We start from the raw sequence: 27,559 nt of genomic DNA, 5'->3' as shown, positions 1-27,559 counted from the left end.
CCCGCAGGCCTTCGTCCTGACTGTAGATGACACCTGCAAGACAATCTGTGTGTAAATATCTAAGTATTTGCCGACGAACGACGAAGAGAGAATGTGGGTCTTTCACCTTATTAAAATCGCCCGTTTAAGCTTCCATTTGAGTCAGTGTTTGGATTACGGAGTATAGCCTCACAGCCTTTCCCGCATCATTAGCAATGCCCATTCTACATATGTGCTTGGCGCCACAAAGATGAGGGTGCTGATTGGGTGGAAAATTTGGAGCTGACTGAATGTTACGTGTCCTTTAAGTGGAGTAAGACTTTCCGACGGGATAGCTGGTACATGACCTTTTCGAAATTGTAGAATAAAGAGCCCGTAGTAGAAGATATGTGCTGAAGTAAGATTTTCTTCGCCTAACTCCTGTCGTCTCTCCTTATTCGTCTCTCCTTATTTTTACTTGCTTTGTTTTGTCGCGATGTACGATGTACCCTTGTACCACTCCTGCCTTGGCCACCAAATGGAGGCTGGCAGTATTGAATAAAATAAATAAAATAAAAATTCCTGTGAACGTCTAGTTGGTTGGTTTATTTATGGGGTTTAACGTCCCAAAGCGACTACGGCTATGAGAGACGCCGTAGTGGAGGGCTCCGGAAATTTCGACCACCTGGAGTTCTTTAACGTGCACTGACATCGCACAGTACACGGGCCTCTAGAACTTCTCCTCCAAAGAAATTCAACCGCCGCGGCCGGGATCGAATCCGCGTCTTTCGGGTCAGCAGCCGAGCACCATAACCACTGAGCCACTGCGGCGGGTTGTGAACGTCTAGTATTTAGCTCACAGCATTTCTCTAAGTAGACAGATGGACTCTTAACAGGTTGCCTGGCTTTGCCAAATGTTTACATGAAAGCACTGTAGGCTATTAGCGTGATCGTTCTTTAGTGTGTACACAACACGATGACAACCCGTGATGACACAATGCAAACCATGCGAAGATCTTGGTGCGCATGCCTTCATAGATGCTCTAAAGAGTAGAACTTACTGGGTCAGCTTCGAGTGCAGGACACAAAGGCAAAACTGCACACGTGAGGTACGACAAGTTAAGGCTATCCGATGAACAATCCACGCGAGACGTGTGACATACTAAGCATGCTATGCATGCTGCCTCGAACAACAGCCTTAAAGATGTCTGAAATGTGCTGGCATGCGGCGAGTTGCGACCCTGCGGTTGACAAGGTCATGCGCCACATTGGCACTTCCTTCTTTCTTTGCAAACACATCGGCATACCCGAGGCCAGAATCCTTGGTACAAGTCGCGTGACGTGGGAGGAACGAATATAACAAAATTAAAAAGAAATAGCGACAAAACAGCGTTCCGAGTTCGGCAAAACCTGTTATCTGCGCAAGGATTTTCGTGAGAACACATGTGCACAGATAGATACGTCGCGTTGAAGATTCAGCATCGTCGGTATGTCGATGACACTTTACGAAGGCATACCCCGGCCTCCCCTCCGTCCAGAAGCAGGTAACAAGAAGCGCTTGGCGTTTAAAAAAACTTGATACCGCCTTTCGCATTACTACGTCGCGCGTTAAGTGGGCATCTGCCGCTAGCGTAGTAGCCTCACGGAGTTTTACCGAAGACCACTGGCCCATATAACGAAACCTCGCATACTGTAAAAGAATAATTTTTGTTCAGCTCAGTTGTTCGTGAATTGAGCTAAAGTCACATTTGAAGAGCATTTCGCGAGCATTAAATTCCGCGAGGCAGAGCGGCAGGCCTCTTAGTTTTTTTATTTCCGCGGAGGTCAAGAAACTCACTGACAGTGCAGAGGAAGGTGCGTGGTATTTTTTTATGTCTCCAATTTCGAGGAACACAACGTAGCAGGAACTCAGCGGTAAATAAAAAAATAGGTCGTTATTTTTAAAGAATCATCCATGAGAAGTCAAGTGAGATGATTCTGGAAACCGTGGTGCATTCTCTTAGGGAACAGAAACAGCTCGTGCTGAGTACCCATGACACGTTTTTTTTTTTGTTCTCAACTTTCACTTCGTAATAGGAGACCACGATCTGATACTAGAACAACACTTTTGCGCAATAAGCCGACATTTCGCCGAAGTTATTCGCGGTACCTATATTACTCGCGAGCTGCGAGCGATTCACGAAAAGAGCGAAAATTAGGAGCTCGCGAAAATTCAGTTAAGCTTTTTACAATGTATATAGACCCCTAATTTGGAATGCACTGTAGGTATAATTTTATGGCTATATACCGAGTGGTAAAAGCAACGAAACCATCGCATTGCACCACCAGTTACTCCCCCGCTTCTAACCCTGCCGACGGTCTTGAAAAAGCAGTACGCTGAATCTTAACGAAGTCTAACACTTTCGACATTGGGTTCACAGTTCCATGGCCTGAAACGCCACTCGACTGCTGCAGCAGCTTATGTCAATAGGCTCCAAACGCCCGTTCACAAAATATCTACACGCCGATGGGTACGTGCTTCCTATATCCCCCTCACCCCTCCATCTCTCTTTCCCACCTTTCTGCACCATTACTTCCCTTCCCTCTCCATGCAGGGCAGTTAACCATACATGGATATACGTGTGACAAATCTCCTCGTCTTTGCGTTTGTATGCAAACGGTGCAACTCTATTATAAGGCGTTGCCTTCAAACACTATAGTGGGCAATGCAGATGGTCACTTGCGGTACGTCACACCGGTCGCAATTCCAGTCCGAGGAGACCAATTTTTATTGCGAAAGCAATACTACTTGCACTTTCATGCCTTTGCCGTGCCGCGGCGGTGACCCCCATCGTGCCGCGGCGGTGACCACCAAAGCAATACTACTTGCACTTTCACACCTTTGCCGTGCCGCGGCGGTGACCACCATTGACCTTCATTTGACCTTGATTGCATTAGATTGGATTGGATTGGATTGGACTGGACTGGACTGGATTGGATTGGATTAGATTAGATTAGATTTCATTAGATTAGAGTAGATTACATGGGATTGGATTGGATTGCAGTGAATTCGAGTGGATTGAATCGCATTGGATTGGATTGCATTGTAATGGATTGGATGGGATGGGATGGGATTGGATTGGTTTGGATTGGATTGTATAACCGATGCATCACCACAAGTCTAACCACAAGCACCACCACCAGCTACACTACCAGCTGTACCGTGGCGTAGGTACGGATATTGCTTTCGCATTTACCGGGCTTAACCAAGCTAAGCCACAGCGAATTTTTTTTGCTCATATTTTAGGTCACTAAGCCATGGCCTAAATGTATCGGCGGTTTACCTTCTATGGTCCACCGACTATAGCCGAATGCACGAAATTCAATTCCAGAAATTATATATTTCTCCATATACCTTACAACGGTGAGGAGTACAATACTCACTTTCCTGTATTTGGCTGGCACCTTTCCATCGTTCGACCTCGAGAGGTCTCTGAGCTGACCTGTGAAAGAAAAGGAAGAAAAGAGAATGACATTCGGCTTGAATGCTATGCAGGCAATGTGACGCTACTTAAGCTATGTTAATGTTAACCCATGTAAAATGAAAGAGTCATGGTTTCGCGTTCGCCGTAGTCATTAATTAAGCAAGCCATTGACGTAACCAGTAGAACTGACAGGTCGCACTTTAAGGTAAAACTTTAGGAGCTATCGTATTGTTCAAATTTCTAAAAACTCTACGGTCTCAGGCGACTCCACAGCGATATTTCTAATCAAATTGAGGTATAGCAATGCAAAGAGTATGCTTTGCCGTAGCAAAAGGATAGGAGCTGTGATGCGCAAGGTGTTCGCTGAAAGATATGTACAGTCTTTGCCAAAAGTAACCAGGCTGCACGATTGCTTCTTAGTCGTGTATTTTATTTACTTAGTTATTCACGTTACCCCCCCCCCCCCCCCCAAGGCCCTCCAGAGAAGGATAAAAGGGGGGGGGTAATATGCTATTACGCCAGCCCTCATGCTTGTGGGGACGCCTTCGTCCTCTGCGTTCGCTTTCCCGCATTGCACACCCCACTGTTGTTAGCTCCCCCCGAAAAGCACTCCTCTCGGTTCGGTTACTTTATGGTGTTACTTTTAACTAACAGGGGAGGGCGCTCGCGTCGCAGTGACACCAGCGCCACGGATGGCGTTTTGCTGCGCGCGCGCGAGGGATAGCTGGCTCTCTTCTCCTGGGGGCCGGGAAGGCGAGTGGACGTTTCGCACGCGGCTCCGCTCTTCGTCGACGGGTGCCTCTTGGACGGAACTTGCTACCGCCGAGCCCGTCCCGTTCGGCCTCGGAGCTTTCCCTTTGCCCTAGCGTGGGCGAACGTCCGCTCGTAACCGTGCTGGTGAGTCGGACATCCTCGATTCCTCAGTGTATTTTGTTGCTAGCTGGCGTTATTGTTGTTGTTATAGTTGTTATAGCAATAAATGCCTTGTTTGTGTCAGCCAGTGTGTCGTTCCTTTGTTCCCGTAGAGCAAGGCCCGCCGTGGTCGGCGAGCGCTCGGTAGCGTACGCGACCACGGGGTGGGGTCCGCGCGGTTTTGAACTGGGTCAGCCGCGCTTAACCGGGGAGAACGTGTTTATCTCCCCAATTTTAGAACCACATAAGCTCTAAATCGCTGTATGGTTAGGAGAACCACTGTCCTAACCTTCAAAGAACTTTTTGAACTTTAGGGAAGCCGTGAGGGCTCTGTTATACGAATGAGAAGCAAACCATGCAGCCTGGTTACTTTTGGCAACGACTGTACCGGCATAAGCAGTTTGCTCTGAATCCCTTTCACATTACAGCAGGGTACGGAAGCCGGTATAGTAAGGTTCCTACAGCTATATAACTCTCTCTTCACGCTAACTATCGCTGAGAATACGATTTCTGAGCTTTCTGAGCATGGCCCCAAATCAACCAAGGTAATTTTTCAGTCACGCAAGATTAGTCGCTTGCCCCCTTACCGTAAAGGTAGCGCTCGTAGTTTCGGAAGGTGTAGGGCCCCGAGAAGTCCCGCATACCCGGGGCCAGGACGAGTTCTCGAAAGCGGTCCACGAGTCGTTTAACCAGTACATTCTCGTGCGTCCGGCCGCTGCGGATCTGGTGTCGCTTTAACTCCTGCAGCTCACTGAAGAGCTGCCGTTCCACACGGTACCTGAAAAATTCCCACAGTAAAGCAGCTCTGACAACGGAAGCTCTTCTAAGGCCAAAAGCCTTTAATGGCTCATACTGTCGTCCGTTAACAAAGCGTGTCACATGCGTTTACCTCGGGAACTAAAAAATATAGAAGAAAACCAATGGTTGCTTCAGATAGAGGAGAAAAATAATGAACCTAGAAGCCAAGTTTGATAACTGTAGATTAATTAGTTAATTAATTATAGGCAACAATGTCGAAATTGCGTCGAAGTAATGCAGACGTCGATATAGCCACGGGACATGTGTGACGTCACGTCCACCGGAAGTCGTCACGCCATAATGAAAATTGTCACAGAATGGTCGGAAAAACGTCGGATTTGTGTCAAATTAGGCGGAAAAATGTAATCAAGCATAGATCCCCGAAAGATGTATAATTTGGGAGTCGATATAGCCACGGGAACGGTGTGACGTCCCATCCACCGAAGTCGTCACGGCATAGTGTCCTCGGCTTTCGCCTCTCAACAATTTAGTTGCCAAGCTCTTTTATTACATCACTTGCGAAACTTCTGATATGTTTCACCCTTAAATGAAGAAAATAACTGCACTCTGGTTAGGTCTAAATTTGTAGTTTTGCGAATACAGTTAGTCCTACAGAATACAGTTAGAAGAGCGGTTTGAAAAGCAGGACGACATACATGTTTGTTCAGAGTGCCTTCAGATTGGCTAAAGGAGTCAGATATGCAAGTCCTTTGCTGGCACATTATACTGTCACTAGTTACGACAATACAGTGGACACGGCAATCCTCAGGCTATCTACACGAAAGCTTCAGGATAAAGCAGGGCACAAATTCAAAAACAAATGATTAAAGGGGCCATGACGCCATTTTTCACACTCAAGTTGCTCATTGCATTTTGTTCGCTATGTATCTCGGAACAACTGGGCAACACGTATGCGATCATTTGGTGCAGGGAGTAATTTGTAATTTAATTATTAAAAGTTCTCCTGAATCATGCCGCAGTCAGGCAGCACTGGCGTGCTCGCGATCCGTGACGACCTAAACCGACGGTCACGTGCTTTCTCGCGACTGAACGACTGAAATGCGTCCTGCACGTAGTGACCGTAGAGGAGTAGTTGTTCGTTGTTCCGGCTAGGGGTGTAGATGGGCTAGGGGGAGGATGTCACGAGAGGGGGGGGGGGGGGGGCAAAGGCCTGTGTCCTTCCCTTTTCTATCCGATTTCGGAGACTTCACCACAAAATGTCACAGCAGCACTCGAGTAGGCATGCCCTCTGCTCGCAGCAGACGACGGCGTTGTCATTTTATGACGTCATATGGCCGTCGCTGCCAGGTGGTGGGGCTTAGAGCCGATAATTTCAAATTGTAATTTCTAGTTTAAATGAGCACGTAGAGCCATATTTCTTCTTAAGTACACATAACAACGCCATGGCTAGTACCTGCAAGGTAAAACCACGATTTGTTGGTAGACCATGTCATACGAACTGTACTGTTTTTGTTCAGACTCTTACTAGGCCCTATAACCATTTACTAAACACTGTTTACCACCAGCTTAAGAGACTACTACTTTTCTGTACCAATGAAGAACCAGCCATTGTACGCAACTCACTTTCGAAGGCTTTCTTGGACGGTCATGGTAAGGTCCTCGGAAACCTTCTTGCTCTCCGAGAGAGGTCGCAGTTCAGGCCGCCCCCGGCGCCTTCGGTGGCCTTCACCGCCATCGCCTCTGCCGTTGGCTTTTACCTTGGCCTTCATACGTGGACCTTCACTGGCTTCGGCCTCTGGACGTCGCTCTTCAGACACAGCTCTTCTTCCGCTTGTGCCGTCTTCAGCCGCACTTCCATCGGTATCATCCCGACCAGGCGACGCTTCCTCGTCCTCCCCCTCTCTCATCTTACGCCTGGAGTGCAGAAGCCTCCGTCGTTGCAACTCCAACTCCTGAGCTGCAGAGTCCGACAGCACGCCCTGGCGGTCAACCCCGTCGTCTTCCTCTGCAGAAGACCCTCCCGTTGCATGCTTCTCTACATCGCTGAAGCCAGAGTCCTTCAGTGTGGTCGCTGTGTAGTCGGAGCTGCGTACGCTCGATTCTGGAGATCGGTCGTGGTCGGATTGTGTTAGACTGTGGCGCTTGATGCCGACTGGCTGCAGGGACACACTCTTCTTGTCTCTCTCTTCCGGGATGCCGCTTGGGCTGCCCCGTTTGCTGTCAGCATCCTCTTGTCCTGCTGTCGCAGTGTCTGGAGGGGTGCTGGCCGTCTTTATGATAGACGGTAGCTTCTGAAGTTGCAGGGTGTCCTCCAGTTTCAGTTTGTCCACTTTTGTGCCGGCTTCTACAGGGGACGTGAGACCACTTGTCGGTGTCATCCACTGGGTAGCCCTAGTTGGCTGCTTAATGTCTGGAAAAAGGAGCTCTCTTGATCTGACGTCGTCGAGACTGCCGTAGCCCATGGCATCCCATGATCTGGTTTTCCGCAGTGGTCCCGGTTTCCGAAGACGAACCACTTCTCTCAGCGTCCTCTTTCCAACTGCTATTAGGTCCGTAGTCGAAATGGGGCTGTTGGCGGCATCTCTAGTCGCTGCTGATGTCTCAAGCGCAAAGCTATCCAGCGGACTGGTGCAGCTGTCGCTCAAAGCAAGCTCGGCTTCCTTGCCTTCAGTAGAGGTTCCCCTGGTTTTTGCCAGAGATGCCAATGGACTTGTACCGCTGTCGGCAATCGTCGGCTCCGCCTGGACACCGGCGGAATCACTTTCCGTAATGGTCCGCATGTCGCCGATGGGACTTGTGCCCGTTTCTGCGAACGCTGGAATCGCAGCGATGTCGGTCATCGGCGTCTTGGTGGCCTCTTCTATCGACGAGGACCTCACGGCTATGTCTACTTCTGTAGAACCGCTGCTGCTACGAGACAAACGGGAGTACTCGAAGGCAACTGGGCTGCAGGACGCATCGGCGACTTCCACATTGCTGACCTTTGGCTCCTCTGGTGAAGTGCCGAGACATACATCGGCTGTGGCAGGCTTTTCAGCAGAGGTTATGGGTTCAGCTTTACCAATATCCTGAACGGACTGCTCAATAGGACTGCTGTAGGCGTCTTTGGTGTAAGCCTTATGAGGGCTACTTGCCTGCTCAACGCCCGGTGTCAAAGGGAATGGACTGATTCCGGTGTGCATTGTCGGAAGGGTCTCTGGTGGGCTTGTAGCCTTGTCAGACATTTTGTCAGAGATATGTATTGGGCTCACTGCAGTATTGACGACGTCTCGTTCCTCAGCGGGTATGTTTGATTCGAGCGGACTACAGGCAACGTCCCGTGTCTCGCTCCTCAAATCGACAACAATCGGACTGCACTCGCTATCCCTTGTCGGCTGCTGGTCCATGGGGGACGTCGCGGTATCCGTTTTCTCAATGGGTTCGGCGCGATCAGGAGTCTTTCCAGACATCAGTGGCGTGCACGATGCGTCTGCAGTCATGTCCTCAGCTGAGCCCGTCCATGTCTCTTTGTCGTGAACTTCAACTATCATAGGACTGACCTGTTCGTCTTGTCGGATCAGGGCAAAGAAAGGACTAGAAGCGCTGTCTATTTGGTCAGCTGTCACATCCACGGGACTGCTCTGAGCGTCTACTGTTGTCGTAACGTCGGCTGGACTGGAAGCTGCGTCTGTTTTCTCAGTTCGTTCTAAAGCAGGGCTGCATACGGCGTCTATCATCTCTGGCGATTCTTCAGCTAATTCGAGGATGGGACTGCACGAAGCATCCGCTCTCTCTCGATCCTTTCCAAAGTCTGTGCTAATCGGACTGCACGTTGCGTCCTCTACGGGCTGGTCAATGGACTCCGCAGGGCTACATGACGCATCTACCTTTTGCACAGCAGGACTGCAAGCTACGCTCTCAGTCTCCTCTGCAACGGTGCTGCAAGCGGCTTCTGCTGTGTACTCCTCTTCTTCCGGGCTTACGCCTTTTTCCTCAAGTTCAACCGATGAATGTCTGGTACTGCAAGCGGCGTCTACCCAGCCAATATCGTCAGACCCACAAGCTCGTTCGACTTTTTCTGGCTCCAGGACAGGGCTGCATGCCGAGTCTCGTGTAGACGGCGGCCTTCCTTTAGGACTTGTGCTGGTTGATGCAAACTGCTTAACATGAGCGAACAGGTCACTGACTGCCTCAGCAACCAGTGGTGGAATACTTGAGGTATCTAAGCGTGACTCCTGGTCTTCGTCTTTTGTCGTCTCCTTCTCGGCAGTTTTCGAAGCCTCTTTGACAGATGTGTCTTCTGTCCGAGTTTCCTCTGGTGAAGCGTGCTTTGAGCTTGAAGATGGTTGCTTCTCGGGCCCCGAAGCACGTTTGTCTCCAGGCGAGGAGCGCTGAACACGACTGTACAGGTCTACAATCGCTTCGGCGACTGTGCTAGAAAGTCTTCCCTTCTCTAGGTCCTCGTCTTCTCTTGCTAAATCACTTTTCTGTCCGCTTTCAGATCGGATAACTTCGGCAGACGCTACCGGTACATCACCCTCAACGGTGGTTTCAGATGTGCGTTCTATAACTTCCTCTTTTCTAGCTTTTTCGACAGTTTCTTCAAAACTCACCTGCTCTTCGAAGCGGTGCATTCTAGAGGCTTCTTTTGTGACACTCACTGTTTCGAGGGACGATCTCAAGCTCTCTTGCTCATCCTTCGCCGAAGCACCGCTTTGTACAGAATCGCTACTTTCACGTCTCTCCCGTCTTCCACGGTCGCCGGGGGGCCGTCCACTTTCCGCCTTCTTAGGATGGCCGTCGTCTTCATGATCTTGATCGGGCATTGTCTCCTTGGCCGGCTGTTTTCGACCTTCTTTCTTTCTTGATGTTACTTTAATTTTATCATCAACCTGTCTCGAGGTTTCGTCAGCCACTTTTGTTTCCAAAACTTCGACGACACTGAGCTCCGTAGCGCGCTTTTCAATGACCTCCTCTTCGCATATTTCTGTAGAGACCATTTCTTCGTCGGAACCGCTACTGTCCTTGCGACCGCGGTCTCCACCTGGCTTGTCTGCTGTAGGTGGTTCACTCTCACGACGTTTAATTTTATCACTGCTCTTTCCTTTATCGGACGTCGAGCCTACTACTGTTTTGATTTTCTTTGACTCCTCTTTCTTTGTTCCCAGCTTCCTCTCCGACACAGTTCGTTTGGTTGAAGACCTGTCATCCGATTCAGCATGCTCACTCCTGCTCTCTGTAACAGATTCACTGGACGATACCTCATGCACGAATTTCTCCTCGACTTTCGAATAGCGTTTTTCACTTTCGTCAGTCACAACGCGATCACTTATGTCTTCTGCGGCGTCCTTCGAATTTCGGTCTGCGGCGTCGCGGGCTTTTGTATCCTGTTCTTTGCCTTTCACATCTCTGTCACTAGGCGTTCCTTTCCGAGTGCCTTTTTGCTTTTTCTGTTCCCGAGGTTGGCTGACTGCTGTGTCCTTCGCTTTAGTTTCCCTTGAGCCTTTGCGTTCAGCTGTGTCTTTAGATTTGTGTGCCTCTTCTGCCTGCTGTGTACTGGTGCTTTTCTTTGGCTTCCCTGGTGGGTCTTGTACTACAGCCTCTCCTGAGGCGCCCTCTTCCCGTCTGGTAACTAGCCTGTCGCTCCTTTGCTCGAGAGCGCTGTCAGACATGCTGGTCTCGCTAAAAAACTCCGCCATTGTCGCATGACTCTCGATTTCTTCGTACTCACGATGCATTTTAGTTATCGTAGCGCTTTCAAGTCGCTCGTCTACTGTTGCGTGTTTTTCTTTACCAGGGCCAGTGCTTGCAGCAGCTGATGGCCCTGCTGTGGCCTTGGACTCGGACGTTCTCGTTGGCTTCGCTCTCTGCTTGTCCTCATCACTTGCAGCGCTGTCTGAGTCTTCTGCCGATGATGAAGGCTCTTCAGTCTTTGCAGGCTTTCGTTGGTCGGGTACCCTGGTCGGCTTACCGCTGGCTTTCTTAGCGGAAATGGCGTCCTTAGTTGGACGTGCTTTGGTGTCACGTTTCTCCAGGACTTCTCGGTCCTTCTGCTTTGTTTTTCTAGTTTTCGCTACGTCGCTTGCAGAACTTCGTTCTTGCTCGGATGCGCTTTGATCCACAGTCTCCGCATCCTTAGAAGGCTTACCAGCACGTCGTGCAGACTTTTCCGGTTTCTCTTTCTTTGCACCATAATCGTCGGCCTCTCGCTGTTTTCGCTGGCTTCCGGACGTTTCCCGTGACAGACTGCGAGGAGTAGCCTTTGTCCTGACTCCCTTTCCTTTTGGTTTAGCCTTTGCGGACTCACTTTCCGAGCTGCTGCGTCCCGATGAAGAACTTCTTTCCTTCGGACTTCGCCTAGCCTGCTTCACGGTCTGCTTGACTTTGTCCTGAAACCGTGCAGCCTTTTCCTTTTTCACCTTTTCTTCCACCTTTGTGGTGTCGGTTTTTCGTTCCAAACGCATGGTTGTCTCTTCCACTGCTGCTGTTTCGCTGGTCTCTTTTACAGTATGTTCTCGCGAACCGCCCTGAGCTTGAACTTTGCTGCGACGAGCTGAAAGAAGAGCTAGGAACCGTTCGGCGGCTCTGATGACGGCTGGTGATTTCATCACCTGCCGTGATGCCCCTTCGGGTACTTGTCCCAGTGTCCGAGCGGCCGCGGACTCCTTGGCTAGAAGCCTGGCCCTAGTGTCTTCCTCGGAAGAAGCTCGACCCGTTTCGCTGCTCTTTCGCTCGCTGAACGTGACAGATGTGAACCCTTCGGGCGTCGTCTCGACGTTGTCCCTCACTTCGCCGCTTACCCTGACCTCGTCGCCTTCGCCGCCGGAGGGCCGACGCGTTATCCTTTTTATGATGTGGCCCTCCATGCCTTCTCTCTTCTTGACAATGACCTCTTCGACGACGCGATGCGTCGTGGTGGAATCGAGCTCGACTTGCTTCTTTCTAGACTCCTTGTGCGCAGCCTGGTCCTCCTGGGGGCCGCCCTTCCGCTGAGAGGCTTCTCGCTTCTCGGCGCGTCGGTCCTCGCCCGACGAGGAGTATTCCTCCGTCTCCTCGCTCCCTTCCGCCATGTCGCCGCCTTTTCCTTTGGAACCTGCATGTATAGTGGAGGATTCGAAATGAACACGTTTAAAAAACGCAGCGATGTTGTCGCAGTCAAATGTAAAGTGCAAAAAAAAAAAAACCGGCTCTTTGAAGACGACGTCCCGCTAAGCGATGTAATTTTCGTTTTGTCATTGCAGCATACCTGCTTACTGGGTCAGGGGCATGCACACCTTGCTGGCGCTAGTTTGCAGCCCAGATAATACACAAAACATCTGCCGATGCCAAAACCAGTACGGGTCCAAAATGGCCACAGTTAAGCTACAACGCGTCCTCGCTGCGCAAGGCTGTTTCGAATTTTTAAAACTGCCTTAATAAGGAACTAAACGCATAACACGCCTTAACTTCGACAGTTGAATCAAGCGTTATAAAATTTGAGGGACGCTTAACTTTCATTATGCGGTGACAGTGTGTTGGCATTAGGTCTTCTCTTTGCTTTTAATTGCTGGATGGGACTGCTGAAGCACGAAGTAGGAGTCATGCTGAGTCATTACGGGTCATTATCTTCTCCACCCTATTCCCTACAAGTAGAAAAGGGGCGTTTTCCCCTCTAGAGTTTGCCACCTGCAAGGTGGCAGATGGTGGCAGGGGGCTCTTGCACCTGCTATGCGGCAAGTGAACACAACATTACGCCGCCGTACGCTGGTCTCTTTTTCTCTAATGCTAATGCAATAATGCTTACGTTTATGCATAATTTTAAAGAACGAAAAGAAACTGCGGCTCAAAAGACATCTGAAAGCAGCCTCTAGGTGCGCAGACAGGCAGACAGAAAGGGCACGGCACCGTTGGGCGGGCACCAAGATTGTTCGAATCAGGTGCCAGGTCTAGTCTTGTTTCCTATCGACGTGCACGAGAAGTAAATGACATCGTGCAGTTCCGCATGATTGATAGAGTCGTCACCGTGGTGGCTCAGTGGTTATGGCGTTCTGATACTGACCCCAAAGACGCGGGTTCGGTCCCGGCCGCGGTGGTCGAATTTCGTACAGGCCCTTGTACTGTGCGATGTCAGTGCACGTTAAAGAACCCCAGGTGGTCGATTGGATTGGATTGGAAAACGTTTATTGTCAGCACTGAGCCCTAGTGGGTATTATACTAGGTGGCTTCGAGCCCATGGCTCTTGGCGACCTTGTGAGCCCACTCAGTGGCCCGGACTTGCGTCAACGGGTCTGAGCTGGCCAGTATAGCCTCCCACCGCTCTAGAGAAGGGACTGGTAGTAGGTCCGCCGGTGGCGGCGCCTTTTTGCAGCTCCATAAAATGTGGTCATATCCGGCTATCTCGCCGCATTGTTTGCAAGTAGCGTTGTATTGTGTTGGATACATGTGTGCTAGTCTCGACGGGCTAAAGAAGGCTCGCGTCTGGAGCCGACGCCACGTTACCTCCTGGCTTTTGTCGAGCTTTTTGTCTGGTGGCGGATAGATCCTCCTTTCCAGTTTAAACTGATTGGTGTATTCGTGAAATGATATGAATGCATCTCTCGTGAAATTTGGGGACTCGACCCGGCTCACTGCTCGGCTGACATAACCTCGAGCTATACTGTGAGCCAACTCGTTTCCCCTGTTCCCCGAGTGTGCCGGCACCCATATTAGTTCCACCTCTCTTTGGTCCCAGTCTTTATGTCTTAATATTCGTTCTGCCTCCTGGGAGATCATACCCCGCGCAAAATTGTTGATAGCCACCTTGGAGTCGCTAATTATGGTGACTGCTTTGGTGCTGGCCATTGCCATGGCGATAGCCGCCTCCTCCGCTGTCCCTGAGTTTTTTGTTTTGACCGAACCGGCCGTTAATGTTTCACCCGAGTCGTTCACGGCCACGACCACAAAGGAGTCGCCTCCTTCGTATTCCGCCGCGTCTACATAGGTTGTGTGTTCCGAGCCTTCGAGCTTGGCTTCAAGGGCCTTTGCTCTGGCTCTCCTCCTGCCTTCGTGAAAAGCAGGGTGCATGTTTTTTGGAAGTGGTTTAATAGTGAGTAATTTTCTAACTTTGGTCTGTAATTTTGCCTGCGCGTTTCTTTCCGGAATTTTATCATGTAATCCTAGGTTGCTCAGGATCTTTCTCCCCGGGGGTGAGGTCGCAAGCCTCCTTAATTGCGCAAATATATGTGCCTCGCATAGTTCCGTGGTGGTGTTGTAGATCCCCAGTTTAAGAAGTCTTTCCGTAGGAGTGCAGTGGGGCAGCCCCAATGCTGCTTTATATGCCTGCCTTATGATCCCATCTATTTTGTTCTGTTCGGCCAGCCCTAGCTTGAGGTAGGGAACGGCGTAAACTATTCTGCTTATCACGAAAGCCTGAACCATTCGGCAGAGATCTTTCTCTTTGACTCCCCGTCTTTTGTTAGCTATTCGCCTTATGAGCCTGGTTGTCATGTTAATTGTGGACTTAAGCCTGTTTATTGTCTCTGTGTTCTTTCTATTGTCCTGTATTATAAGTCCTAGGACCCTGATTTTGTCAACTCTGGCTACCGGAGTCTCATTTACCAGTACGTGAATGTCTCCTGCGTTGGTATCGCGTTTGCTAGCCCCCCGGATCACCAGAAGTTCGGATTTGCTTGGCGAGCATTTTAGTCCTGCCCATTCTGCGTATTCCTGGACAATATCGATCGCGTGTTGGAGATTTTGTTCTATTTCCCCATCGTTTCCTGTATGCGTCCATATTGTTATGTCATCCGCATATAGCGTATGGTTTATACCTTCGACAGTCTTCAATAGCGGCGGTAGGTTCTTCAACGCCAGGTTGAATAAGAAAGGAGAGAGCACTGAGCCCTGCGGAGTTCCCCTATCTCCCAGCTTAATAGTTTCTGACTGGATATCTCCTAGATTTATTTCTGCGGTTCTGCCGGTTAGAAAGTCCCTTACGTAATCGTAGGTCCGCTTTCCAGGTGTAATCTCCGCCAGATTAGTTAGTATGACCTCGTGTTTGACGTTATCGAAGGCTTTATGTAGGTCTAGGCCCAGTATAGTTTTGGCGCCCCCTTTGTTGGGCGGGTCTATGATGTCTGCTTTGAGCTGGAGCATGACGTCCTGCGTGGACAACTTGCTCCTGAAGCCTAGCATCGTTTCAGGAAATACCTCCCTTTCCTCTGCGTATTCCTGGAGTCTGTTTAATATAACATGTTCCATCAGCTTCCCCAGGCAGGACGTTAGCGATATCGGCCTGAGGTTGCCCACTTCAAGTTTCTTCCCGGGTTTTGGAATAAAGATTACTTTGGCATGTTTCCATTGTGAAGGTAGACTACCTCGTTTCCATATCTCATTTAGGTAATCTGTGACTGCCGTGACCGAGACTAGATCTAGGTTCCTTAGCATTTTGTTGGTTACCCCATCTGCCCCCGCTGCCGACGTGGTTCTTAGTTGACTCATTGCTCTCCATACCTCCGCTATCGAGATGTCCTCATCTAGCTGTGTGTTCTCTGCTCCTTGGTAAGCTGGAGATGAACCCCCTTTGTCTGTGTTAAGGTACCTGCTCTTCAGTTCCTCTATTAGGTCCGCGGCTGTTCCCTGGTATTTGTGAATCAATCGTTTAAGCTGCCCTTGTGCCGCCGACTTTGTTTGTCCTGGGTCTAGTAAGTGGCGAAGAAGATGCCACGTGTTCTTGCACCCTAGCTTTCCATTCATTTCATCGCAAATTTGTCCCCAGTGTTGACGCTGAAGCTCGTTTGTGTAGTCTTCTATCTGTTTTTCGAGTGTCGATATTCTCTTCTTTAGCCTTCTATTGTGTTTCTGTTTTTTCCACCTCTTCAAGAGGCTCTCGTGGGCTTCCCACATGTGGGCTAGCCTCGAGTCTGTGATGTCATGTTCGGTGGTTGGGGTCTGTCTAGTGTGACTGTTTACGTCTTTTTTGAGTGTCTCAACCCATTGATTTAGATCCGATATCTCCCTCGGAGCGGTTCTGTCCCGGACTTTTCGGAGGGTGTCCCAGTCTGTCAGCTTCGTTTCGCGCAGCTTCCCCTTCATCGGCCTGGTTTGTGTTTCAATCTCTATGATGTAGTGATCGCTACCCAAGGTGTGGCCTGTGTTTGACCATCGTTCACCCTCGAGGTCTTTGCCTAGCGTCAAGTCTGGGGACGTGTCTACGCTGACACTATTGCCTATCCTCGTGGGGTCTTGCGGGTTGTTTAGTAGCGTGAGCCTTAAGTTTTGGATTTCTGTCCATAGTTTGTTTCCCTTAGGGGAGGCCGTTCGATATCCCCATGCCGGATGCGGGGCGTTGAAGTCCCCCGTGATTACTAATCCCTTCTTATAAGATAGTCTAATGGCTTTACGTAATAGGTCCGCCAGCCCTGTGCCCCGGTTTTTCGGTGAGTTGTATATATTCAGAACAAAGAGACTGTTGTCCCCCTTTCTGTTTGGGATTATTTCTAACATCACGTAGTCCTCGCTTGTGTTTTCGAGTGCGTGTTGTGTTGCCGTTAGATTTCTATGCACTAGCGTGGCCGTGAACGACTTGGGTTTGTGCTCTTTTTGCACTTCTAGCGGGGTGTACGCGGCGTAGCCATTTAATTTGACCATGCCGCTTGCCTCCTGCAGCGTGATTACGTCCGGTGTGGTTATGTTTTTTTGAATGTGTGCCTGCAGGTTCCATCTTTTGGACTGGAAGCCTCTGCAGTTCCACTGCCAGATTCTAATTTGTTGGCTAGGGGCCATGATGTCCTATAGAGGCTGCTGCTGCGGTTGCAGCGAGGGGAGGGTGTTGCCGGCAACAGGGGGAAGCCTGGCTTCTATGTTTGCTAGTTGTTCCAGAATTTGCTGGAAGCAACCCATGGTTCGTTCCCTGAACGTGACGAATTCCGCCGTCAGATTGTCAGCACGTTCGGCTATTTTGTCTACCCTAGCGGTAAGGGCATCAATTCTAGCGTCTTGAGCGTCAACCCGCTTCAATAGTGTGTTCATGTCCGGCCTAACGTTCATGTGGGTTTTAGCCGATGCGTCCTCGTTAGGACTTTCTGCCGCCTTTTTGGGAGTACTGTCGTCTGTGTTTTCCTCTCTGGGTAGAGGTCTTTTCAAGGGGACTCTGGTGTCTGTATCCATTGCGTTTTGAATGTCTCCCCCTTCATATGTGTCACGCGGGGGCGCCTGACTCGCGTTTTGTGATTGTTGCAAAGGAGGTTTTTCGACCACCTTCGGCTGTTTTGTGTTAGCGTGAATGAGTTTCCTCAGCTCCGCCATTTCCTTCTTTAAGGTGTCTAGCTCTCTGTCCCTCTTAGCGAGCTGCTCTACCAGTTCCTTCTCCCGAGCGGTTTCCCAAGAAGAGGCCTTATCTGGCCAGCTCACCTTTTTGCCCGCGTCTCTGTCCTTGCTTGAGCCTCTTCCTCTGCTCGAGCTGCTCTCTCTGTCAGGACCCGAGCTGGCGCCTCCGGTCCCCGGTAATGGTGGGAAGGAGCTCGATCTGCTTCTCCCCCGGTGGCCTTGGCGGGTGCCGCTGTGGTCCCTGGTCTTCGGTCTCGGTTGGTGTCCGGAGTCAAGTTGCCCCAGGTCGTTCTTGGCTTTAAAAGGTGCTTTCTTTGCCAGCCGATACTTGCAATTCCGGCTGCCGGTGTTGTGTGGCCCCCCGCATACGATGCATTCGGGCTTGCATGTCGGCAGTTCTCCCTCCGGTGGGTCTGGATGGTCTTCGCCGCATCTGCGGCAACGCTTTACCCATGGCTTATAGCACACATCCGTCCTGTGTCCCGTCTTCCTGCAGTTGTAGCAGGTCTCTACCCGCTCTCGGTACGGGTAGACGATGAACACTGATCCCCAGTAGAAGACTTGTCTGGGAAGCTTTTTCTCTCCAAAGGTGATGAGAATAGATCTGGACTTGCCAATTCTTCTGGCGTTGAGTACTTCGATGTCCGGGTTGCGTTTGATGAATCCTTGACGGACTTCTTCCGGTGTTCCGATATCATAGGCGTTGTATACCACGCCCTTAATTGCGTCGTCGGGAGCCGCGACGTAGGGTGCCATGGCGAGGGTCTTCTCCCCGATAACTATCGTCTTTATCCTCGCGTAGGTGCTCGCGCGTTGACGATTCGGTGTGCTGATCGTGTACGTGTTGTTCACGGAGTTGATTCTTGAAGTGTCTTCGTCCAGGACATCTCCGTATGGTAGTTGCGCGGCCGCGCAGGTGGCCTGAAGTAGGTGACGTGGCACGTAATCGTTCAAGTTCCAGCCTCTGGGCCTGAAGATTATTTTATAGTCGCTCTCCGGGAGCTTCGGCATTGGTGCCCTTTTTCGGATGTTCGGGTCTTGCCTCTTTTTCTGAGTGGCAGTCGATTTCTTCACCCCGGCGCCGTGATCGCCAGCGTTCCCGCCGAAATTCGCGGCGGCGTTCGTGCCAGCGTTTCCGCTGGCGTTTCCAGGCTTCCCGCCTTTTTTCGTCATGCGGTCGTGCATGCTGAGAACGGTCTCCCACTCACCGTTCTCAAATTCCGAGGGTGCCAGTTCATCTCCGTCGACGGCGTTGATCATCGTGGTGGTCACGGGGCCGCCCCAGGGGCCGGCTCCCGTCGATGCACGGGTAGCTACGCTAGGTCTGGGCGAAATTTCCGGAGCCCTTCATTACGGCGTCCCTCAAAGTCTGAGTCGCTTTGGGACGTTAAACCCCCTTAAACTTTAAACCAAACTCGATTGATAGATTTCAAAGCGACCGGTAAGAAGAAATATGTCAGGGAGGTGTACACAACAGCGACAGTGGTCTGTAGACAACAGTGGTCTGTAGACAGTCTACAGACTGTCTATAGACTCTATTGTCTTCCTATAGATATTTATTTTTGTCTATTCATAGTCTACGGACTTTCTATAGATAAGAGTCTGCTAAAAGTGTATGGCCATCAATCTATAGATTGTCTATAGATAGTTTATAGCGTTTGTATTGCCTATAGACTGTTCTCTAGGATTTGTCTATAGAGAGTCTACAGAATCCATAGGCAATCTAGCTTAGACAATCTAAAGACTGTCTAAAAATTTTTTTTTAAGAGTATAGACTCACCGCCACCCCGTTTCCGCCTTGGCTGGTGCACCCTGGCTCCTCCGGAAGTCCTCACGTACACGTTAGTGATGATGGCTTGCTTGAGTGTGCGGCCCCCTTCGATGAATGTACCCTGTTTCGTGACGGCCTCTACGTCTCCCGGGAGCCGCTCGGCGTTAGCCGCTCCGTACTCCCGTGATTCAAAGTAGCCGGAATCAGTCTGTACGGACGACTCTAGCGTCTGCACGTGCTTGACATCGAGCAGTTGCAGTTCTCCCTGGGCTACTCCCTCAGCTGGCGGCGCTTCGGAATCGCAGAGCTGCTCCGTCTTGTGCAGCTTGTTGATGCTGAAGCTGCGCGAATCATCGACCAGCATAGTTGATAAGTGTCAGATCTCTATTAACAGGATGCATTTACTTGGTTAACTCAGCATAGACCCCTAACTTTTGTGTGCGCGTTTTCTTCTTTGTAGTGAGGCGTAAGGCATTACTATACACAGATTAACACGTGGTATCTTCCTACGAACGCTAAATAATTTGTAATCGAATTTCTTTCTCATGCAGCTTGTTGATGGTGAAGCTGCGCGAATCACCCACCAGCATAGTTGATAAGTGTCAGATCTCTATTAACAGGATGCATTTATTTGGTTATCAGCAGAGTATAGACCCCTAAATTTTGTGTGCGAGTTTTCTTCTTTGTAATGAGGCGTAAGGCATTACTATACACGGATTAACACTTGGTATTTTTCTACGAACGCTAAAAAATTTATAATCGAATTTCTTTCTCGTGCTGTTTCGATTTCGGTTTCGACAGCAAGAAAATGACTGCGAAGGAAAAGTGTGGTTACAGGTCACGTGAGGCATGAAAAACTGAAATGTAATTGGTGCTTCTACATTCGTTGTCATTCCTGCTCTTGAGGAAGGCTGGCTTTAGCACTGCAGTGAATTAAAACGATGAACTAGCGATTATGTCGCAGTTTTTAATGCCTCACGTCACCTATAATCTCTCTTTGACGTCAATTTCATCGTTGAGCTGTTGAAACCGAAACAGCACGAGAAAGAAATTCGATTATAAATTATTTAGCGGTCATAGGCGAATACCACATGATGATTCATGCGTAGTAGTGCCTTACGCATAATTAAGGGAAGAAAACATGCCACTAAATTTAGGTGTCTGTACTCCTTTATCAAACTGAAAAGCTTAGTCTCTCAATCATGAAAGAAACTGGTTGTCCTTTGTGGGGACGCCTTCGTCCCCTGCGTTCACTTTCCCGCACTGCACCCCACTGTTGTTAGCTGCCCCCGAAAAGCACTCCCTTTAGTTTGGTTACTCTAGCTAACAGGGGAGGGCGCTCGCGTCGCAGCGACAGCAGCGCCACGGATGGCGTGTTTGGCCGCTCGCGCGCGGGGGAAGGCTAGGTCTCTTCTGCTCGGCATCGGGAAGCGTGTTGGACGTTCACGCGCAAAGCTCCGCTCTTGGCCGCGGGCGTCCTCGTGTGGAAACGTCTTCCCCTCAGCTCGTTCCGTCGGGCCTCGGAGTTTATCCCTTTGCCCTACCGTGGGCGGACGTTCGCTCGTAGCCGTGCTGGTGAGTCGGACATCCTAGATTCCTCAGTGTATTTTGTTTCTAGCTGGCGTTATTGTTGCTATAGCAATAAATGCCTTGTTTGTGTCAGCCATTGTGTCGTTCCTTTGTTCCCGCAGAGCAAGGCCCGCCGTGGTCGGCGTGCGCTCAGTAGCGTACGCGGCCACGGGGTGGGGTCAGCGCGGTTTTGAACTGAGTCAGCCGCGCTTAAACGGGGAATACGTGTTTATCTCCCCCATTTAAACCCCACACCTTTAGAACATTAGATTCCGCGGATACAATTATGCAATAATTACGGCGAGAAAAAAATGAGGCAGGTCCTTGCGCATGCATTTCGAAAAGTCCATAGTCTCGTCAAACTAGGCCCAAATGCTAGAATTTTTTCTACTATAAAAAGATATTTCTTCTCAATTTTTTACATTGCTTCCAAAAATTACGAATCGAAGCGCCCTAGAATGTGTAGATACTCAGTTTCGGCTCTACTCAATAGCAGTGGCTGTCGACTTGTGAGCATCTTTGCAAGTTTTCATTTATGGTTCGTCTTAATTCTTGTGTTGTGCGGCATTCACTGCATTTCTGGGAGTCGTACCTGTGTTCCAGCCACCGATCGATGTCGTGTCGGTCGGTCATCTTGCAGAAGGGCAGGGCTCCGTGCAGGCGCAGGTACTTGGCGCAGCCTCGGTTGCCACGCTGAAGGGATGCATCCAGTGGAGTCAACAGCTGACCCTGCATCAAAAGTAATGGAGAGAGAAAGGACACGAACACGCTGGGTTAAAATGTCCGTTTAATCGTTTCAAACTTGCTCGAAATGGTTGGATGCATTACATTCTCAGGTACCCGCTCCGCATAGAAGGCTGCCATCAGCTAACAAAGACAGTTATTACTGGACCAGTCGTTGGGTGCTTTCGCAAGTATACTTTGGGAGTTTATTACAGGAACAAAACGACACATTTACGTTTAAGCTTATAACGTAATTGTGGCTCAGTTTCTGCGCCTTCTGTGAGCCGGCAGTCTACTTTTGGTACCAAGGACAAGGACCGAAGGCAACCAAGGACAGCGGTAAATTTGAGGTTCCAGTAAGTAGTTGTTTCACGAACATGGACGCCTTAAATACTTCAATAGATTTAGTTAAGTGTTTTCTCACTCGCTACCGCGGGCTGATTAAACTTGACTTGCAAGCATCATAAGGCCTTACCAAAGTAACTGTGAACATTTTATCATGTGACACGATGTGCTACTTTTTTGCCTGGAAACCCAGGCTGACAAGCAATGCATGATGAACTGCTTGACTGGTGGTGTACTATCAGCAACGAATGAAACGTGTACATCAAAAAGGAGGTGGCAACACAAAAACACACCATCATATTAACTGCTGGAGTGGAAATGCAAGTAAAGTTCATTAAAGTTTCTGAAGAAGAGTCTTCGCGATTAAAACTTCGAACTCAAAATAGCCTGAGCTAGTATTGAGCTTCCCCTGGCTACGAGCTTCTTATTTGGCTGACCGGTGCTCAATTGTCTTGAACGCTTTTCATTTCTTGCTGACAGTACAGCTCCTCCAGCTTGCTGGAAGGTATAGTAGTTGTTTTGCACCTGAACTTCTAAGTGAGGAAGGTTCCTTCTATACCGACACTACAGCATGTTCTTTAACACGAAGCCGTGATGACACATAAAGAGGGCGGGCACCTTGGAGTTCCTCATGACGGGGTTGACCTCGGCCCCCCGGTCCATGAGCACCTTGCACATCTCGACGCTGTTGGCCATGGCCGCAACGTGGAGGGCGCACCGGCCGTTGTTGTTGGGGGAGCTGACCGCCGAGGGCTGCAGCTCGAGCAGCCACTGGACCAGGTCTGCGCGAGCAGGAAGCGTGTTTATTTGTTTATTGTCGTACCACTGAGTCACTCGGGGAGTGTCGCGCGTTTTGATGCAAGTAATCATGGTAGCTTAAACCACAACTTTACAAAAAGAATACATACAGGAAGTCATATGGCCGGTATAGAACTTTTCAGGACCCTGGGTAAAGCCGGTTTTCTGGGCTTTGGGGGGAACGGGGGTGAGCTCAATCCACAACTATTTCATGCGCTACGAGCAAAGTCCAGTACTCAATATGACAGCGCCCATCGGCCTCTTTTTGAAAAGGTCTATAATATAGCATGACTTAGTAGCGTCACTTCAATGCTAAAAAAATGTGTCTTGTTATTTTAATGGATTGTTTTAGCCTTTTTCATGCATTTTATTTGACTACATTGTGTTTTTATTTTCTCGTATAGACTGATTTGCACGGATTGACTTTATCCAGCTTACGTAACTTTTGCGTGTTTGCTTTAACGCACTGCATTCTGTGAAGCCACACTGATCCAGGGTGCAATAAATAAATAAATAAATAAATAAATAAAAATTTCAACTAAATAAATAGGCGATTCTATTTCGAAGGTGCCGCTCGTTCAAAGTCACTTCCTCACTATCCCTAGAGCAGGTCACTCAGGGAGGCATGCGATCGGAGTAAAATAAAAGTTGAAAAGAAAGAGTTGAAAAATATTTGCTATTCTATGCCGGCCCTGGCTTCTTATGAACTCAGCACCCTATTTTCGGATATTCAGAAAGATGCGAAGTTATGTGAGCTCAAAGTTAAGCTTAAACGCATCACTTGTGCGCATATCTCTTCTTCTAATACCACTAAACCCGTCAAGGTATGGTGCTGTACGTAGGTTTTAACGTCCAGAAGCTGCACGTGAGCTACGACAGAGGCCAGAGTGGAGGGTGTACTTGGGTTCAGCAGCTGAACGCCATAGCCACAGAGACCCCCGTGGTGGGCCTAAACTTGCCAAAATCGCGCTAATAAATTGAAATATCTGGTATTCTAAAGTGGTCGTGATAAACTTTTGTTTGTTTGCGTAATATAACGCGGGCTGAGCTAAAGAACCGAACCGAGGTGACGAGGAACCAGAATGGCAGTAGTGCCGACATTTTGAGCACGGTACCTGCCTTGTCAAAAAGAAGGAACTCGCTTGAGAGGGTAGGCTTGCCGGTTCCTAGTATTCGGACGGCAGTAGCCACACAGCGGAAATGGACCACAAAAACATGGAGCACTAATCGTCAATATCAATAGTAGAAAAGTAACAAATACCAACCTGCCTAAGTTTCTGCCCTTCTACGTCTATTTTTCCCAAAACACAGCTAAATGAAGTGCGTGGGGTCGCGACTGACTTCAGTGCATCTTAAATCATTGAACAGTTTATTAGTTACCAGGAAGCTTTGTGTTGAATAGAACAATCACATTCCAATGTCGGATTCAGTTTTATAAGTTCATGTTTATGGGGCTTAATGTCCCAAAGCGACTCAGGCTATGATGGGTGCCGTAGTGAAGTTCTCTGCAAATTTCGACCACCTGGGGTCCTTTAACGTGCTCTGAAATCGCACAGTACTCGGTCCTCTAGAATTTCGCCTCCATCAAAATTCGACCACCGCTGCTGGGATCGAACCCGTGTCTTTCGGGTCAGGAGCCGAGAACCATAACCACTGAGCCACCGCGGTGGGTACTTTTATTAGTTCAAACAATTAGGGAGCGCCAATTTTAATTTTTCAAGACGCGACCATTGAATTAAACCCTCCCTTCTTGAACAGTATGAAGGACTCGACTGTACCTTTCCGGCCGGACTGGACGGCTTCGTGGAGGGGCAGGTCCCCACGCTGGTTCCTCATGTACAGGTTGGCACCGTGTTGCCACAGAATCTTTAGCGTCTCCAGCTGGCCTTTGGCCGCTCCGCAGTGCGCAGGGCTGCAAGTTGGAAGAGCACGACGTAATGCAAGTCGTCAGTAACGGTTCGGCACTTTAGCAAGCTCGCATGAAAAAAGTAAACACATACGTCTACATACAATTTGCCCGCTAGGTGATTTCATAGAATGCTTTAAGTTCATTGTTTCCAGCGCAACGGCACAAGGCCAAAGAAGGAAAAGAAAAAGAAGAGAAGAAAGATTAACTCCTCTTTCTAAGAAGAAAAAAGATAAGAAAGATGAACTCATATTTCTTTTTATCTTTTTTGACCTCGTGCCATTGCACTGGAAAACTATGAACTTAAATCTACAATATCAATAAGCCCAACAGCTAACTCTACTGACGCACATTTCTTAGAATGCTTTCTGGGACCGAATAAGAGGAAAAAAACCACGAGTAGTAATCCTACGACAGCGTGAAAAAAGCAGTAAGTGTGCCCTGCAGGACGTACGAAACTACAACCACCCCACGTTAAATACAAAAGTAATACATTACCTTATCGCAGCTGGCGACAGCCAGCAGTTCCCGTCACCATTCGTAAAAACCGAAGATAAATGGGTTTTGTCCTTTATGCATAGTCTCGCAAGCTATCACTGAGAGCCAGATTATACACTCTAAACACGAAAGGAGTAAAGTGGGAGTAAGGTGGCCTCTAGCGCTTCTCCCTTTTATAATAGGGAGCGTGCTAGAAGGCAACTTACTCCTTTTTTACAACCATATAGGCGTATTCTTGTTTATAGTGCACGCTGATGGCGTGAGCTATTGTTCCGGCGTAAGGGTATCGGAAGCAGTAGACAACTTCTTAAATGTTGTGGGATGAGCACGGTAGGGTAGATAGACGCCATCCATTTTGACCTTTGGTACTAGAGCTTCTCTCAAAAACAGGCATCTGAGCGTGTTAGAACAGTACTTAGCCTTTCAAGACACGGCATTCTGACCAACCGCAGCAGCACGGATGACCGCTACAGCTGTGACATTTGTCCCCTTTAGGTGTTAACAGAGCAACGCCGCGTGTTCTGCGATGCTCTTGCGAGGTGGTCCAGCTGCGAATCCTGCTGATGACCGTCGCCCGCGCAGGCTCGCAGAAAGGATTAGAATGACTTTAACAACGTACGTCCTTCCCTTGTGGTCCTGCCGGTTGGGCGCTGCGCCGTACTTGAGCAGCAGCTGGGTGCAGTCGGCGTGACCCAGCGTGACGGCGTAGAAGAGCGCCGAGCAGCCGTTGCTGTCCACCGCGTCCACGTCGGCCCCGCACAGGGACACCAGCGTCTCCAGGCAGTCCACGTGGCCCCGGCTCGCGGCGCAGTGCAGCGCTACGCAGCGTTGTCGATGTTTCGCTCAATTCAGCTAACTTTATCTGAGCACACTTCGGAAGAGGTGAACTGAAAACTGGTGTAGTATTGCTGGCGGGGGCTGGCTCTTTCCTGAACAATGTTCGTCGCTCCTTTAAATGCGTAATTAGGCAGGTAAAGTTAGCAGTTGGAGATAGGAAAAAGAATATCACTTGAAACTTGTAGAGCATTACAAGCAAGCAACCACCAAAACGACGTTGCTTTTTGCTCACGGCGCGATGAAAAAATGAACTTCGCCGCCCCTCTCCGAACCCTCTCTCTCTCTCACTCACACTCTCACACACACACACTCTCTCTCTCTCTCACACACACACACACTCTCTCACACACACGCACACACACACACACACGCGCGCACGCACGCACACACGCACGCACGCACACGCACACACACACGCGCGCGCACACACGCACACACACAGCAGGAACTGACAACGGCTACCGCATAAGCTGTTTTAAGGAGTGGAAATGAGCGCGTGCGGGCTTCTAGCACACGCTGAATAACATGATATACATCGCATGACTACCAGCGAAATGATTAACCTATGTAATTTTACCTGCATGCTTATGCGGAGAAGTGTTCGCAAACAGCGCAATGGAAGTGCTGCTACCAGAGCGGACACACAGTGACCGCAGCTACTCGGTTCCGACTTGATTGCACCGCATTTTCTTTCCACGAGTTCTTGTTCCTCAGTTATATGGGTGTAAAAATAAAATGATATATCGTCTATTTCGCTGAACACTCTACAACGACTCAACGGAATAATTAAGAGTTGATGAATGCTGATACACTTCAGACCGTTATAACGCTAGCGAAGATCTTATCTGAAGACATTGCTGAGAAAAGACAAATATCACTACATGGCCTCCGACAAAATGCATGTCACAAAACTGAATTCCCGGTGTCGCTACATCGAACTGTAAGTTTCTTGTGCAGATCAAGTTGATACTCACCTCGTACGCGCAGGTCATATCAAGGGGCAGGCTCGAAAGGGTGAGTGAAATCACGGTGTGGTAAGCCTTACAGGGACACTGACCTGTGAGGCCGTCCTTGTCGGTGGCCCCGACGTCGGCTCCGGCGTTGACCAGAGCCAAGATAGCGTCGCTGCTTCCGGACGGGCAGTACGTCTTGCTTGGTCGCGTCTCTGCATTGATAATGAGGGAACGTGAACTGTGGCAAACAATCCGGTATTCTCCAAGTAAATGTCCGAAATGAACAACGCCTGATGGTGCATGTCTTACTTTATCAAATTTAAATGCATCCTCGGCGGTGATAACTATCACTAGCTGTTGCACACAAGTGCGTAACTTTGCATCGCACTGTGAATTTATTATAACTGCCAAACGGTGATAGAAAAGGTCAAGACAACTGACTGAAATAATAATGCTTTTCTTTTCAGTTTCAAAAAGCTGTCGTCGCTGAGTGAGAGTGACCTTAGCAGCTGCCCTATTCAACTCTGCGAACATCCTGTGCAGGAGCAGTTTTGACTAAATTATCCATAACTACGCCAAACGCTGGATTGACTATTTGATTACGCAATAAATGAGGCATGAAGCTATATCGGTAAGTTTATCGACCATCACTGATTATTTAAAACTTGTCCATTTCTTATAACTTGCCTATCGCGTGCTATAACTCGATGCATCTGTCACTACAGAAGTCCTGTACCGTGCTCAATACGCTAGCAAAAACGCACAGCCTACAGCAAGGAATATGTTCATATCAAATGAAACG

General features: G+C 49.3%; 1 protein-coding gene across 1 annotated transcript in view; it reads right to left on the bottom strand.

Moving 5' to 3' along the window:
* LOC149331673 (uncharacterized) overlaps positions 1–27,559 on the bottom strand; it is a 49,455-nt gene that overhangs the window by 8,384 nt on the left and 13,512 nt on the right. Inside the window, exons 4-12 of the mRNA XM_089557397.1 lie at positions 26,862–26,969; positions 25,587–25,785; positions 24,342–24,475; positions 22,384–22,547; positions 21,290–21,426; positions 19,138–19,469; positions 6,717–12,165; positions 4,922–5,112; positions 3,382–3,440 (exon numbers count right to left, since the gene is read on the bottom strand). Of these exons, the coding sequence (XP_089413523.1) occupies positions 3,382–3,440; positions 4,922–5,112; positions 6,717–12,165; positions 19,138–19,469; positions 21,290–21,426; positions 22,384–22,547; positions 24,342–24,475; positions 25,587–25,785; positions 26,862–26,969 (6,773 nt within the window). The remainder of the gene's footprint in view (positions 1–3,381; positions 3,441–4,921; positions 5,113–6,716; positions 12,166–19,137; positions 19,470–21,289; positions 21,427–22,383; positions 22,548–24,341; positions 24,476–25,586; positions 25,786–26,861; positions 26,970–27,559) is intronic.

Source organism: Amblyomma mixtum, chromosome 8, assembly GCF_055824585.1.
Source record: "Amblyomma mixtum isolate Tamu chromosome 8, ASM5582458v1, whole genome shotgun sequence".
NCBI classification, from domain to species: Eukaryota; Metazoa; Arthropoda; class Arachnida; order Ixodida; family Ixodidae; genus Amblyomma; species Amblyomma mixtum.
The sequence above is the reverse complement of the archived record's forward strand: the minus strand, read 5'-3'. Positions and strand labels throughout refer to the sequence as shown.